General features: G+C 34.8%; 1 protein-coding gene across 2 annotated transcripts in view; it reads right to left on the bottom strand.

Moving 5' to 3' along the window:
• Positions 1-264: 264 nt before the first annotated feature.
• Positions 265-14190, bottom strand: part of MAP3K7 (mitogen-activated protein kinase kinase kinase 7) — a 66213-nt gene continuing 52287 nt past the window's right edge. The window contains exons 14-17 of one of the 2 annotated variants that reach the window (XM_027551384.1): positions 11406-11511; positions 6667-6728; positions 5874-5989; positions 265-3383 (exon numbers count right to left, since the gene is read on the bottom strand). In XM_027551384.1, the coding sequence (XP_027407185.1) occupies positions 3203-3383; positions 5874-5989; positions 6667-6728; positions 11406-11511 (465 nt within the window). In that variant the 3' untranslated portion in view covers positions 265-3202. The remainder of the gene's footprint in view (positions 3384-5873; positions 5990-6666; positions 6729-11405; positions 11512-14190) is intronic. The other variant, XM_027551385.1, reaches the window with a different exon arrangement.

The raw sequence follows: 14190 nt of genomic DNA, 5'->3' as shown, positions 1-14190 counted from the left end.
TGAGCATAAGTGTAGTGATGTACACTGTGTTATATATTCATACAAATCAGGGTTCATTGAAATTGTGAAGAGAATCCATTTGACCAAAAATCTGAATGAGCAAAGCTTCTCAAAAATCATTTAAAAATTTTACGATGGCATTAAGTATTAGGAGTCTGACTTTTCAGTTTTTATTCTATTTTGTATAAGCCAAACAGGTGGCTGGAACTGAAGACCTCATAGCTCTTTTGCTGATATAAATCATTCACCAGTTTTATGACCAAGTTTAGAGTAACAATCTGAATTTTATTACAAACAAAAAATAAATCTAAAAAGCTTCCTTCAATTACATAGTATGCACAAGGATTTCTGCATTACATCATTTTACATAAAATGTTCTGAATGACAGAAGTAGCCAACTTCCTACCATTTGAAGAGAGGAGCTGACCGCTGAAAACCACACACATTTACAGAAAGAAACAAGAGTTTCACAGGGAAGGCCTGTGATCTCTGGCTACAGGCAGGAGCTGAAACTAGGAACACAAAAGAAACTTGGAGAAACGGAAAAGACATTCAATGCTCTAAAACACTTCAGCAAAAATAGTCAAACATTTGTAAACAACTTTTAAACAGATCTCTTCAATATACTATGTGGCTATAAGGTAAATATTCTTAACTGATTTTTATTTGACTCAAAAAGTCTATTGTAACTGCTGAGGAGCATTTCCCTGTAAGTTAGATAAAAGCTTTGTTTTCTTCCCCTGGAGGCAAAAATAAAATGTAATTAGCGCTTATTCAAGGACTGCCTGTGAATTTTTCAGACTAGGACCTTTTAGATACTTCCATGTTTGTTAGCTATTCCCATCCCCCCAAAATACATGAGTTAGAAGAAATGGTAAAGCCAGAATTAATAACAAATTTGGTTCCTTGTTAACATCTCTGAAGGGCTGACGGGTAAGAACACTGGTGAAACCGGCTACAGATTTTAATTAACCCTGCTATCTTTTTTTCCCCTTCATCAAGAATAATAAGGACTTAAAAACATGAGCTTGGCAATGCAAGAACTTAGAAACGAAGTAAGGCTGAATTGTGCTCAGTGTGCAGGACAACTGCAGCACTGGAAACCCTAGGAACATAATGTAAACAGACACATGAGGGTTTAACAGCCTTTTCTGCATTTGGCACCATGACTTAAAACTATTTTCTTCCATTTACCTATTTGGGATATTTTTATGAAGTGACTGCAAATAGCAATAACAATAAACTTTCCCTTTAAGTATGTAATGTATAACAAAAACACATTAATGACCAGAAATAAAATCTACAATCTGCTAAATCCTAATGGAAAAGTTCCGTCTTAGCATCCACGCTTGGCTATCTCATGCTCTGAGATGATTAGAAAAGTCTCTAAACACTGGCTAGGTCCCTTTTGGTGGAGTGACAGATGTACAAACAAGCGTAATACTATGAAAGAGTGACGCTTTTCCTTAAAGTTATTCTCCATGTCAATTTTATTCGACTACTAATACATTGAGCCTAATATCACCTTTGGCTAGGTAATTAAATTATTTGGGAATGAAAACTCTGTTTATTTAAATGAAATAAGTCAATATTTATTGATATTTATCAGAAACTTTTAAATAATAGATTCTGAAGAAGCTAAAAATGACACAGTTAAGTACAAACTGTCCTTTACCTTTATTGCTTGTATACACAAGAAATACATTATAAAACTAGTGGGAAGAGGAAAAAATAATGGAAGAAAAAGTTACCTGCTTTAGTATTTTTAAGAATAGTTTTGATAACTTCTTAGATCAACTTGCTTATCTGAAACAGAGCAAAACTACAATACAATCACAATATAATTCTAATAATCACAGCAATTATGCTTTCATTTTTAATTTTCTCTTCATAAAACATTAATGCTATAAAAATGAGGTTGATGACATCCTTATTTAAAAGACACATTATACTGGTATCAAAATGTAGTTTATTTTAATACCAACTGAAAAAATAGAGCTTATATAGTCTATTATTTCAATGAAGTTTTATTATTACTTTTATTTTCAAAGTTGGTAGCAAAGTTACTGTTAACAATATAAATTTTTTCTTTATAAGCGAAATTCCTTTAAAAGTGTTGAAACACTTTAAAAGTGTTGAAAGGCATTCTAGGATGGGCTTGCAAGGAAAATCAATCATTCCAATATTGATAAATAGGATACTTGATGAATTGAGATTTATTCCTTTAACTTCCTCACTAACTTGTCCTGATTTGTCAGGTTTTTTACTCATTTGGTATCGTAAAAGTAGTTTAGGCCTGAGCCTTTTAGCTGGAGCAATTATTTCCATTTTCCATGATTTCTCTTCAGTTTTCCAAATATACAATAAAACAATACAATAATCACTGCAGGAAGGAATGATCAGTTAAGTTGGATCATGTTCATTTACCTTTTAATTTCATTTAAGGGATATTAATATTAGTCATAAAAGCTTTACAGTTTCAGCACACATACACGCAATCACAGAATTAAAAATCTTTATACCTTTTAAGAAAAGGGTTCCACTTTGTTCAATGTATCATAGTCAAATTTAAGTCTAAAGAAATACACTTCTATTAAATACAGCGGCCATCACTTACCTTAAAGTTTATGGATAAAGTTCAGTACTGATCCAAGGATGCTGGCATCAAAGCCCTCCCTCTCAACTATCCCTAGTTTCTGCATTTCTATAATGTACCACCAATTATTCTAGATTTATAATACCCTGTCTTTAACTTGGTATATACCACCTTTTGGATAAAAAGATTATTGGTTGTTTGAGATGAGATACAAGAACAAAATCATTCTTGAGGTTCCACCTCGAAAAAAAGACGATGTTTGCTCATAGCAGCTAGTTTGACACCCCTGTTTTCCTTAGGCTAGCCTTCACACAACGAGCATGCATATACAGCCATGGTTCACTGCATCTGTTCTGAAGTTGAGAACTGCTGCTTATTCAAGTACAGATGCCCCCATGTGATGTAAGGAGACAGTTGAATTGCATGTCCACCATAAGAAAAGGAAAATAAACGATGAAACAAATGCAGCAAATATAGGCAGCTGGCATTCAGAACACGCCAAAAAGCTAACACTCATGAATTGTCATTATAAGGGTCTTTCTTTCCTTTAAAAAAAAAAAAAAAAGTCTTTCTTTGCATATTTTGAAATTTAAGGGTCCCAGAGAATCATGAAGTGCCTTGTCGTTTTTGCTGCTGACTCCTGATGACCTCTAGCTGTTTTTTGCATTGCTGATAGTAAGTTGAAAGGCTTTTGTTTTCATCTAAAAGCTTTTTATGTTCCTGCACCAGACGAGATGTATTTTGCTGGTCCTTTTCATCCTGGTCCAGTTCTGCAACTAGTTCCTGCCTAAAAACAAATACCACACATTACATAGGATGGAAATATTCCTACCTTAACAGCTGGTGATAAAAGCTCTAAATAATTAGAACTTTGATTCTGGGTCTATCATTATACATCTTAGGTACACTGCTGCTGCTGCTACTAACGGAGAAGGCAATGGCACCGCACTCCAGTACTCTTGCCTGGAAAAACCCATGAATGGAGGCTAGGTACACTAGTCGGACACAATTATGGGCTGGAATGGAAACTATCATCTACTCTTCTAGCATACCCATACAAATATCATACTCCTTTTAATAAGTGTAACTGTACTTAGATAAGTAGTGAAAACAGATAAAATGGTATAATAAAGTTCCAGAAAATTTCATTTGTTACCCCTTGTATGTAGGAAGGAAGAAAAAAGGCTGGGAAGAGCTTACTCTGGCTCCACTTAAAAGTAACCCGTGAAGTTTTAATCATTCACATTTGACTTTCACATTCCCGTTTTCATATGCAAAGTTGAAGTCACAATTGTATTCAACTACAATGCAGTGGTAGCTAATAAAACATTGCCAAGATAATTAAAATAGGTGCTATCCAACTTAAATCCTACTTAAATCCAACTTCATTTCCTACTTTGAAAATAATGAATGAAAAAATGAATACAAAGTACCACCCTTGCAATTATTTTTGAGAAAAACCAGAGTCTTTTACAGCCTGATAAAATTTTTTAAGTGCCTTTTATTTAGAGGATATTATGTATTAGTTCCTAAAGGGACTCTACTAGAAACAACTGAATAATTAATGAAAGGCTCTCAAACAAAAATTTACTAGTAACATTTCTTAAAGTACTTAAAACAGATTAAAACTGCCATATTTTTTTTACAGCGTCCCTCAATTCATCCTGTGTTTTTTTTTCCAGCACAGAATTCCTCTTTCAAATGATTCAAGTATGAAAACAGTACAGATTAAACATGTGACATAAGAAATAGCTTTTTTCCTTAACATAAAGTGTGACAAAATTCCATAGTTCTACAGTTCATACAGTTTAATATTTAATCTATTTAGCTTTACCTTTAAAATGTTAAACTGAATTTATCAAAATCATGGTATTAGAAAATTGTGAAAAAACCTTTTTTCTCCTTTCTTGAAAGTACCACCATAAATCAGTGTCAAAGGAGTAAAATTTCATGAAGGTCATGTTCAAGAAAACGGAAACACTGTTTCTTAAGAATCTCAAGTAGAGAAGAATGGAAATGGGACTGTATTTCTTTAAATGGGGAGAAAAGTAGTCTATTTCCCAGAGCAACGTGTGAGTATTGAACTCCTCAGAAAAACACTCAGAGATGAAATAAAGCCCTCTAATAAGTCATTCTACTCTCTGAAACATATACCTGGAGAGACTCTACCAAAATGTTTCTAAGATAAAGCACAACTAAACAATAGTAAATCAAATTATTTTACCTGTGTCCAAGGACAATAAATCTGTTTACCAATAAACCTAAATAGCTTTTAACTTTAAAATTCTGAGAACATAAAATATATGGTTAAGATCACCTATTTATTTCCCTTATGTCTTGCTAATATAATAAAATTCAGTCAAGAGTTCAGTCATACATGGAAAATTAGCCAGGGGTGCTTAAAAAACATAAATATAGAAGATTCTTTAAAAAACTAGGAATAAAACTACCATATGACCTAGCAATCCCACTCCTAGGCATATACCCTGAGGAAACCGGAAGTGAAAAAGACACATGTATCCCATTCATTGCAGCACTATTTACAATAGCTAGAACATGGAAGCGACCTAGACGTCCATTGACAGATGAATAGATAAAGAAGTTGTGGCACATAAACACAATGGAATATTACTCAGCCATAAAAAAGAACACATTTGAGTCAGTTCTGATGAGGTGGATGAACCTAGAACCTATTATACAGAGTGAAGTGAGTCAGAAGGAGAAAGATAATATGGTATTCCAATGCATATATATATGGAATCTATAAAAATGGTACTGAAGAATTTATTTATAGGGCAGCAATAGAGAAACAGACATAGTAGAATAGACTTATGGACATGGGGAGAGGGGAGGAGGCAGTGAGATGTATGCAAAGAGTAATGTAGAAACTGACATTACCATATGTAAAATAGCCAATGGGAATTTGCTGTGTGCAGGAAACTCAAACAGGGGATCTGTATCAATCTAGAGGGGTGGGATGGGGTGAGAGATGGGAGGGAGGTTCAAAAGGGAGGGGATATATGTATACCGATGGCTGATTCATGGTGAGGTTTGACAGAAAACAACAAAATTCTCTAAAGCAGTTATCTGTCAATAAAAAAATTAAAAAAAAAAAAAAAGAAAAAACATAAACATAGAGAAAAGCTCCACATGAGACATATACTTCATGATTAATTCCAAGAATTATGGTTTTCATGTCTTTAAACAATATTGCACCTTAGCACATTTTAAACTCAAAATACCAATTATTTATTTTTAGTCATAAAAGATAACTTACTTTCTCTGTAATAACAATGCAATTTCTGTTTGGACTTTCATGTATTCCTGTGCCATCTTACAATGCTGTTCAAACACTGCCATAGATTCTTTGGAGTTTGGGCATGGTGCTAGAGGCTGGAAATAAATCACAAATGTTAAAAACATAATTAAATCAAATCTCAATATCTAGCTGAGCATTAAGACAGACACTGTAATAAGACTTTTATAGCACTAAAGCAATGATCTTTTAAAAATAAGTGTTAAATAAACCAGGCCTAGAAAATCTCAGTGTCCTTTGCCAGTGTTAACTCAGATCTTAAATTTATACTTGCTGTTTTCAAACTTTTGAACCATGACTACCGTACTCTTGACCTCTGGTTTTACATTTCAGTTGCCAAACTATTATACTGAAAGATGTTTACAGCTCTCATACTCAGGCAGAGAAGTGTATTACTTATATTTTAGTCACCATGAACATGCCAATGTATCACAAAATCTATTAAGGAGAAATGAGCTTATATGAGTTTTAAATTTTAATACACTAACAATGAAGAGCCAAGACCTATTCTTGGCAGCTGAACAAAGATGAGAGTATTTTAAGGTGATTGTTGGATTCGAAACATATGATTCTGGCAATCTCACCAACTTAATTGAGAATCAATTATTTCAATTTGATTTTTAAAAGTTTAAGGAGGCCAACTGAAAGCATAAGTAAATGCATACACAATGACAAATAAGAACACAACCACCAGCTTTAAAGACAAACTTCTCTAAAAAGGAAAAAGGAAACTGCTGAGAAAGTACTCCTTTACCTGTAGTTGGTGATCCAGTGTAAGATATGCCATTGGGATGGAATTATCTGATCCATTGGTATCTGGAATTACAGCATGTGTTTTATTTATTTTCTGTCATAAATAATTAAAAACAAAGCAAGAAAGCAGATGATTGTTTTTCCTAGAGAAAAAAGTTATTGCTACTGGTAATTTTTTATTTCTAAAGGTAAACAGAGGACATCCAATTACAGATAATTGGAGTACAACCATACTCTCATGCCTAAATTTAAGCTGGCGATGAACTGAACACCATATATTAAAGCATGTAAGCCCTTGTTTAATTAAAATCAAAAACAGTCATATGGGACCTTTATATTTTAAATTCAGTCTTATGGACTTCTACCTAATCAAGCCTCACATTCCTTCTCTCCTCGATCACATTAAGTTTACTATAAGGCTGTGCCAACTCAGCAATTATCAGTGTTCCTTCACAGGGAAAGGGGGAAAGCAAGAGGTACATTCTTTTCCAGTAGGTCAGCCTCAATTAGCAAAGATTCTAGCCGCCCATCCCACTCCTCCCAATGAGAATCACTGCAGAGAACGAGAGGTGTTACTGATAGGAGTGTATTACACACATGGACAGCAAGAAAAGTGTGACTTAATGTCAAAACAATTAAATGGGTTAACTCGAACAACCAACCAGCCAATTTATCAAAATATCTGAACACACAAGTTTTGTTTGTATTTCAAAAAGAGGTAAAACTGCCACAACAACTCGCTAGAGAAGCATGGGTCGCTCTCTTCCCAATATGAACATGTATATATGTTTCTAGGAGCAGGAAGGATAACTGGGAGGTAATAGAGACTTTCCTATTTCAGAAGTAGCTGCTTCCCCAGTATTAACAGAGAATAAATGAGTTAAGCATGTGAGCTATTCACCCTTTTTCTGTTAGAGACTCCAGGAAAGAGTGGTGTAGATGAAGGCAAGGTCAGGAAGACAGCCAGGCACTTCCTCAAATACAATAAAAAACTAAGACAGTTCGATGGTTCAATAACCTAAGTTACTGCTGACTGATATTCCAGTTTTGTTATTTGTTTTTTTAAAGCCACTGAGAATGTGTTTTCAAATAACTCCAAAAACTAAGCTAATTCAGAGCAGATGAGATAATGTATTTAAGGAATACCATGCAGTGCTAGCTAGTCTCTGGGGAGGACTCAACACATGGCGCTGGTTCTTCCTTTTTAATTATTGTCTTTGATACTAAGTGAAGAATTGGGAAAGCACAGCAATTTAAGATATTCAAGTTTACATTTCAGATTTAAAAAGTCATGTTAAACTGTTGCTGTTGTTTAGTTGCTAAGTTGTGTGCTGGAGTGCAATAAAGAAGGAATAACAGAGTATTGCCTTAGAGCTTTAACCCTAAAATCATATATTAATGCAAAGGCTTTCTTTGAAATAGCTAAACAAGAAATACATTTATTTTTCTGATGAAACCTCTCCCCACCCCCTACAATAGTTTCAAATAATTCCTCCACTGATTACTGCTTTTCACAAAATTAAACTTATTAAAGGTGATTTCCTCTGAACTTACTGGAAAAATTAAGTGTCTTCAAATTTCTTTAATATTTCTACTCTTATCACTCTTTCTTAAATCTTTGATACTTCATATATCATATTTAATCAGTCCCCTTTCCCAATATGTATTTCAGAATTAAACATATCAATGTTTCACAGTATTCTGGGGGTTAAAAAAAAAAAAAAAAGAGTCCAAGGATTGTGCTATTTTCAAACAATTTTAAAGCCCTCTGATGGTGGGAATTAAGGTCCTTTACTAAATTTCATCTGTTGTCTGAATCCAAGAAGTGAGATTTTACCTTCTCACTTAAACTGAAATTCAGCTTTCAGTTTCTGGTTACAAGGCTTTCCTGACAGCTCAGTTGGTAAAGAATCTGCCTGCAATGCAGGAGACCTGGGTTCAATCTTTGGGTTGGGAAGATCCGCTGGAGAAGGGAAAGGCTACCCACTCCAGTACTCTGGCCTATGGAATTTCATGGACTGTACAGTCCATGGGGTTGCAAAGAGTTGGACATGACTGAGCGACTTTCACTTTCTGGTTTTAAGACAGCAAGGTTATTCCATGAAAGTCTGTCTTATAATGTTTTAATTGCTGATCAAATCTAACTTCCTTTCCTAAATATCAGAATTGATATTGAGTTGGTTAAGTTAGGTAAAACCTCTCGTCCAGTCTCTTAAACACAAAACTTATAACTATCTCATATTCTCTAAGTATATGCTCCCTTCAACTAGAATGCTGTCTTCTCCTTTCTGCTTTATGACTAAATAATAAATCTCATTATTTTTTTTTTAAAAGTCACAGACTATGCCAGGTCTTATCTATAATTACTAAAACACTCAGCTTATACTGTAAATGTAGCAGTTTGTTATATACCATGATGAGTTTACTTTTAATGTGTCAGTACCATGACTCTAATCAGAATACAAACAAATGGGGCATGACTCATGTTTCAGTCTTTGCAAAGTACTAGGTACAGGGCCATCTCTTGAGTGAGTGTCCCCCCACCACTGTGGCACGCTCTACTGGATCCAGGTTATCTCTCTTACTAGCTGCTCTTGGGTATGTCTGTCTTTTTTTATCCCCAATATATCACAAGTAGAAACCCATATTATAAGAGCACTATGCATTACAATTATTATTTTGTTCTTTTTCTCTGAAAAACACAAAAAACTGCTGCCCTTTTAAATTAAAAAACCCAATGAATTAGGTTGTTTTAACATATGCACTTCTACATTTTTTTCTTGGTCAGTGGGCCTTGAAAGAAAAAGGTTTTACCTGTCTCTTCCCTACAATTTATTCTGTTAGCTTCAGTATCAATATTTTTCTTAGAAACAGTGCAAAGCTGAACTTTATTATTTACAAACTTAAACCAGATTCTCAATACCTAAAATTATATTCAAAATTATTTAAAAACAATAACCACACATTTATAGTATATTTCACAGCAGAGATGAAATTTAGTTGATACTGAAACCTGGACTTATGTATGATGCCTAGCTATTGGTGTTTTGTGGTATTTTAGGTTCCAGAAAAGGAACAAAGAGAGATGGAAGTTGGAAGAAGAAGAACACATAAAATGGAATCACAGCAGTTAAATGAGAGGGATGTAGGAGAACTCTGATTTTGCCCTCATGAATTCGCTATCTGCCCCACTTTGACTGGGATGTCTAGGTTAGTCCAGGATGAAATGAGAAGACCCAGCAAATGCTGTAATGCCAGGGCAAGTATACCCTCATTGAAGGATGTGTGAATCAAAGAGAGCTAAAACTACCTGAATGTCAACAGTCAAATCTGTCAAGATCATTTCCCTGTCCCTTTCTGAGGAGAAGCCTGTCATGATAAACATGTGCTGAGTAGTGGGCAATGTTCTGGAAAATTGGAGGCTGGGCTGTGATGGGGGTGAAATTTAGGAGTTTCTGCCACCACTAAATTTAAACTTTCTAAAACTAGGGAGTACATCCAAGGCTAAATATAGTTCTATCTTACATGACACAGAGAAAAGCCACCCAGTTAATTTTTTTAAATTGCATTATGAACTTGACGATACCATGTCAAATATCTATAAATACTTATAAGCAGAATTTCAGTTTGTAAAGACAGAAAGCTGACTTTTTAATTTCAATTTAATTGCCATTATTAATACCATTGTTGATCTGATATAAAATCCCAAATGGTTTAGTTTTTCGAGGTCTAAGAGATCATCTTCCCTCTCTGACACAATAACATATAAATAATTTTCATAGAAGAATATTCTGCATATTTATCAAGGTATCCTCTGAATGCTAAAGAAAAGTTAATTTTATTATGGCACATAATTTCCTGGTTACCCATAATGAAACTATTTCATTACTACCTTCAGACAGACAGATTTTACTTATATTCTGATTTTGATCAGTTAAGTTATTCATGTTGGAGAGTTTTAATAACTCTTCAGTTCAGTTCAGTTGCTCAGTTGTGTCTGACTCTTTGCGATCCTATGAATCTCAGTACGCCAGGCCTCCCTGTCCATCACCAGCTCCCGGAGTTCACTCAGACTCACGTCCATCGAATCAGTGATGCCATCCAGCCATCTCATCCTCTGTCGTCCCCTTCTCCTCTTACAGGCCTTTAAAAATCTATTTAACAGGCTATTTATGTGACGGAAATGAGGTCTCTCTCTCAGTTAAAAATGATTCAGAAGGTCAAAGGACAGAAAAAAAAATTTTTTTCTTACCAAGGTACACAATATCTTGTATTTTTAAAACAAAACACTGAGATGAAGATGATTACTTTACCATCCTGTTTTTAGTTATTCAAAAAATGAGAATTAACTACTATCATTACTACCAGAAGGATATATTGTAATAGAAAAATCAGATTGAAATATCAACAACAGAGTATCTTTCTACTTAAAAAATCCCCAAACAAACCATCTTCAAAATACAGGTTTAGTATGGCGGGGGCGGCGGGGGGGGTGGGGGGGGTGGGGGGGGGTGGGGGGGGTGGGCGGGGGCGGTAGAAGGGGAACCACATGAGGAAAAGTAGTTTCCGTCTTAGTAGTCAAAAAGATATTTTAAAATTTATTGCTAAATATTCGATTTTATTAATAGGGAAATCTAAACTACAGTATAACGCCAGTCTTTATAAACATTAGAGTTATCACATGATTAAATGAACATAAACATGATAAATTCAACTTTATTGAGGAAATAAACTGGTCACCTGTGGAATCATCAGGGGTCCATGGATGACTGCGAGCTGGCTTTTCTGAGGTTGGTCCTGAGGTAGTGATCATTCTGACGCTAGGACTGGATGACCTACTGCTCACCTGGAGGAAGAAATGACAGGAGGAACAAAGTGTGATTTTGATATAAAAACAAAAATAACGAGAAAATTTCTATTCTAAGGCAAAGGAAAGACTTCCATTTTTATCAGAAGAGGTTCTAAAACACTTGCAAGAAATCAAATAGATCCTCTAGGAATATTATATTAATATATGTATGCTAAAATTTTATATGCATTCACACCTAATACCTCTTAGAAACCAATAAGCTTGCAAGAAAGTAAGGGAAATGCTCTGAGACCAGAAATAAAGTCTAGCAAGTGCTTAAGCTGCTAGCCCTGGGCATTTCAGCTGAAGCCCAATGGCCTGGAGCTTCTCTGTTCTGCCTGCCTGCTGTCCTCAGAGGAACAGGCACAAAGTCTGGGGTCTTTGCACAATGGGAGTAGGACTGGAGAACCTCCTGCTTAAAGCTAAAACCCAAGCAGGCCTCATTCTCAGTAAACTAGAAAAACAAAACCACAAAACCTACCCTACAAAAGCGGTAACAAGTAAATCTGTCCACCTTAAGTAGCAGCTCTGGGTACAGGGTAGAAAATGTAGCTGCCATCAATCAGTAAAAAATTTCCAAACTCGATGGAAGATGTAACAAATTCCAACCATAACAAAGCCCAAGCAGAAAAACATAAGGAGAAAACCTACATTACAGACTTAAACACAGGCCATATTACAGTCAAATTCTAGAAAACAAAGAAAATAGAAGACAGTAAAATGCAGCCAGAGTGAAAAGATCATCCATGAATACCAGTTAGATCCTCAGCAGCAACAGGGAAGACAGAAGTAGAATATGTTCAAACTGCTGAAAGAAAACAACTGTCACCCTAGATTTGTTCAGTCATCAAAAATGGGAAGAATGAGGTCAAAATAACATTCTCAGATGAACAAAAACTGAGGTTACCGCCCACAGACTCTTACCAAAAGAATTTACCATCACGATGAGATATTTTGATACTCCTGTGATATATAAAAGGGTCCAAAAACCAAACTATGCTCACAGTAAAACCTGACCTTCATAAAAAGCAAGTTTGGTCTAAACATATTTGTGAACCCTATGCTTAAAAAGGGATTCCCAGGTGGCACGGTGGTAAGGAATCCGCCTATCAATGCAGGAGACATAAGAGATGCAGGTTCAATCTCTGGGTCAGGAAGATCCCCTGGAGGAGGGTAGGCAACCCACTCCAGTATTCTTGTCTGGAGAATCCCATGGACAGAGGAGCCTGGCAGGCTGTAGTCCATAGGGTCACAAAGAGTTGGACACAACTAAAGCGATTTAGCACACAAACACACACATGCTTAACAAAAGGATTATGCATTCTTTTCAAGCACCCATGGAACACTTTTGCAAAATGATATAAACATTAAATGGCAGATAATTAGGTTGTTGTAACTATAAGATGAGAATATATGAGTAGACTTGTAGCACCTAACAATTCCTTTCCTAGTTCAAAATTACAGTTCTTTTACAAAACATAGACAGTGACCAAGCCTGGTCACAAAGGTATTTTTCTCTTTGAGTGTAATTACAGTCTGTTCAGACATGAACTCCAACTTGGGCCTGAAATGCTTTATACTACTCTTAAAGTCTGTGATTCCTCAAAAACATGAAAATCTCCTAAGGGCATAGATCATGTGTACTTTTCTACTGGTCACTCCAGGATTAAGGAGATTGCTGAATACATCATATAATGAATAAAAACCACATACATGGTAAAGAACCATATAATAAAGACTCATTAATAATAACAAGCTTTTGGTATTCAAATGTAAGACTGGTGTTTAGGTTTATTTACCACTGATATATAATAAGAATGAGAATATACACCATAGAGAATGGTGATGAAATAATCAACTGTTATTTTTAGAATGCTGTTAACCTCTGTAAACAAATAGATATGACATTATTCCTCAGTCCTTTAACCTTCTTTGTCTGAAAGCCAAGTCTTGAACTAATAAGTACCGTGATATGACCACAGTTATAATTTCTATTGCAAATACAGAGCAATTTTTCTTCAGAGTGCTAGAAGAAGAGGATTTCAGTCAGCCTAATTCTTTGTCAATATTTTACATATAAATATTTGCCACATATGAGAACCAATATCAGTTGTGAGAAATTAAACAAGATAAAATACAAGATTAGGTTTACAAAGTATAAGAATGAATTCTGTACACTAAAAAAAAAGGTCACTGAATATGTGGTATTAAAACAAATAATCCCACTTGAACCTAGTATGAATTATTATAATCCTTAAACTTAAATCTTTTCCAAGAGAATTCTTTGCTACTTTATTTCTCTCATCTCATCTCATGTGCACACTCATTTGTTCTACTTCAGATTTCCCAGGAGTTCTAAAACTAAGAAATAAGGCTAATATTTTTAGGTCATCTCATAACTGGTCTTTCTTCAAGGCTATAAGAAAAGCTACAACTTAAATTTAAATCCATAAATTAAGTAAACCAGTCGTTATATTTCAAGGAATGAGCATCTCAACAAGTAACACAATATGCTAACATTTGTATTAAAAAAAAAAAAAACTAAAGAAATACTCAAAAGCAAACCATATTTTTTGAATACCTGAAAAAATCCAAGGCATAAATCAGGACAGGTAATACTTTGATAATTTAAAAGAAGTATCAAACTGCTGGCAACTGAGTATGAAGGAAGTCTTA

This window comes from Bos indicus x Bos taurus, chromosome 9, assembly GCF_003369695.1.
Source record: "Bos indicus x Bos taurus breed Angus x Brahman F1 hybrid chromosome 9, Bos_hybrid_MaternalHap_v2.0, whole genome shotgun sequence".
In the NCBI taxonomy this organism is placed as follows: domain Eukaryota; kingdom Metazoa; phylum Chordata; class Mammalia; order Artiodactyla; family Bovidae; genus Bos; species Bos indicus x Bos taurus.
The sequence above is the reverse complement of the archived record's forward strand: the minus strand, read 5'-3'. Positions and strand labels throughout refer to the sequence as shown.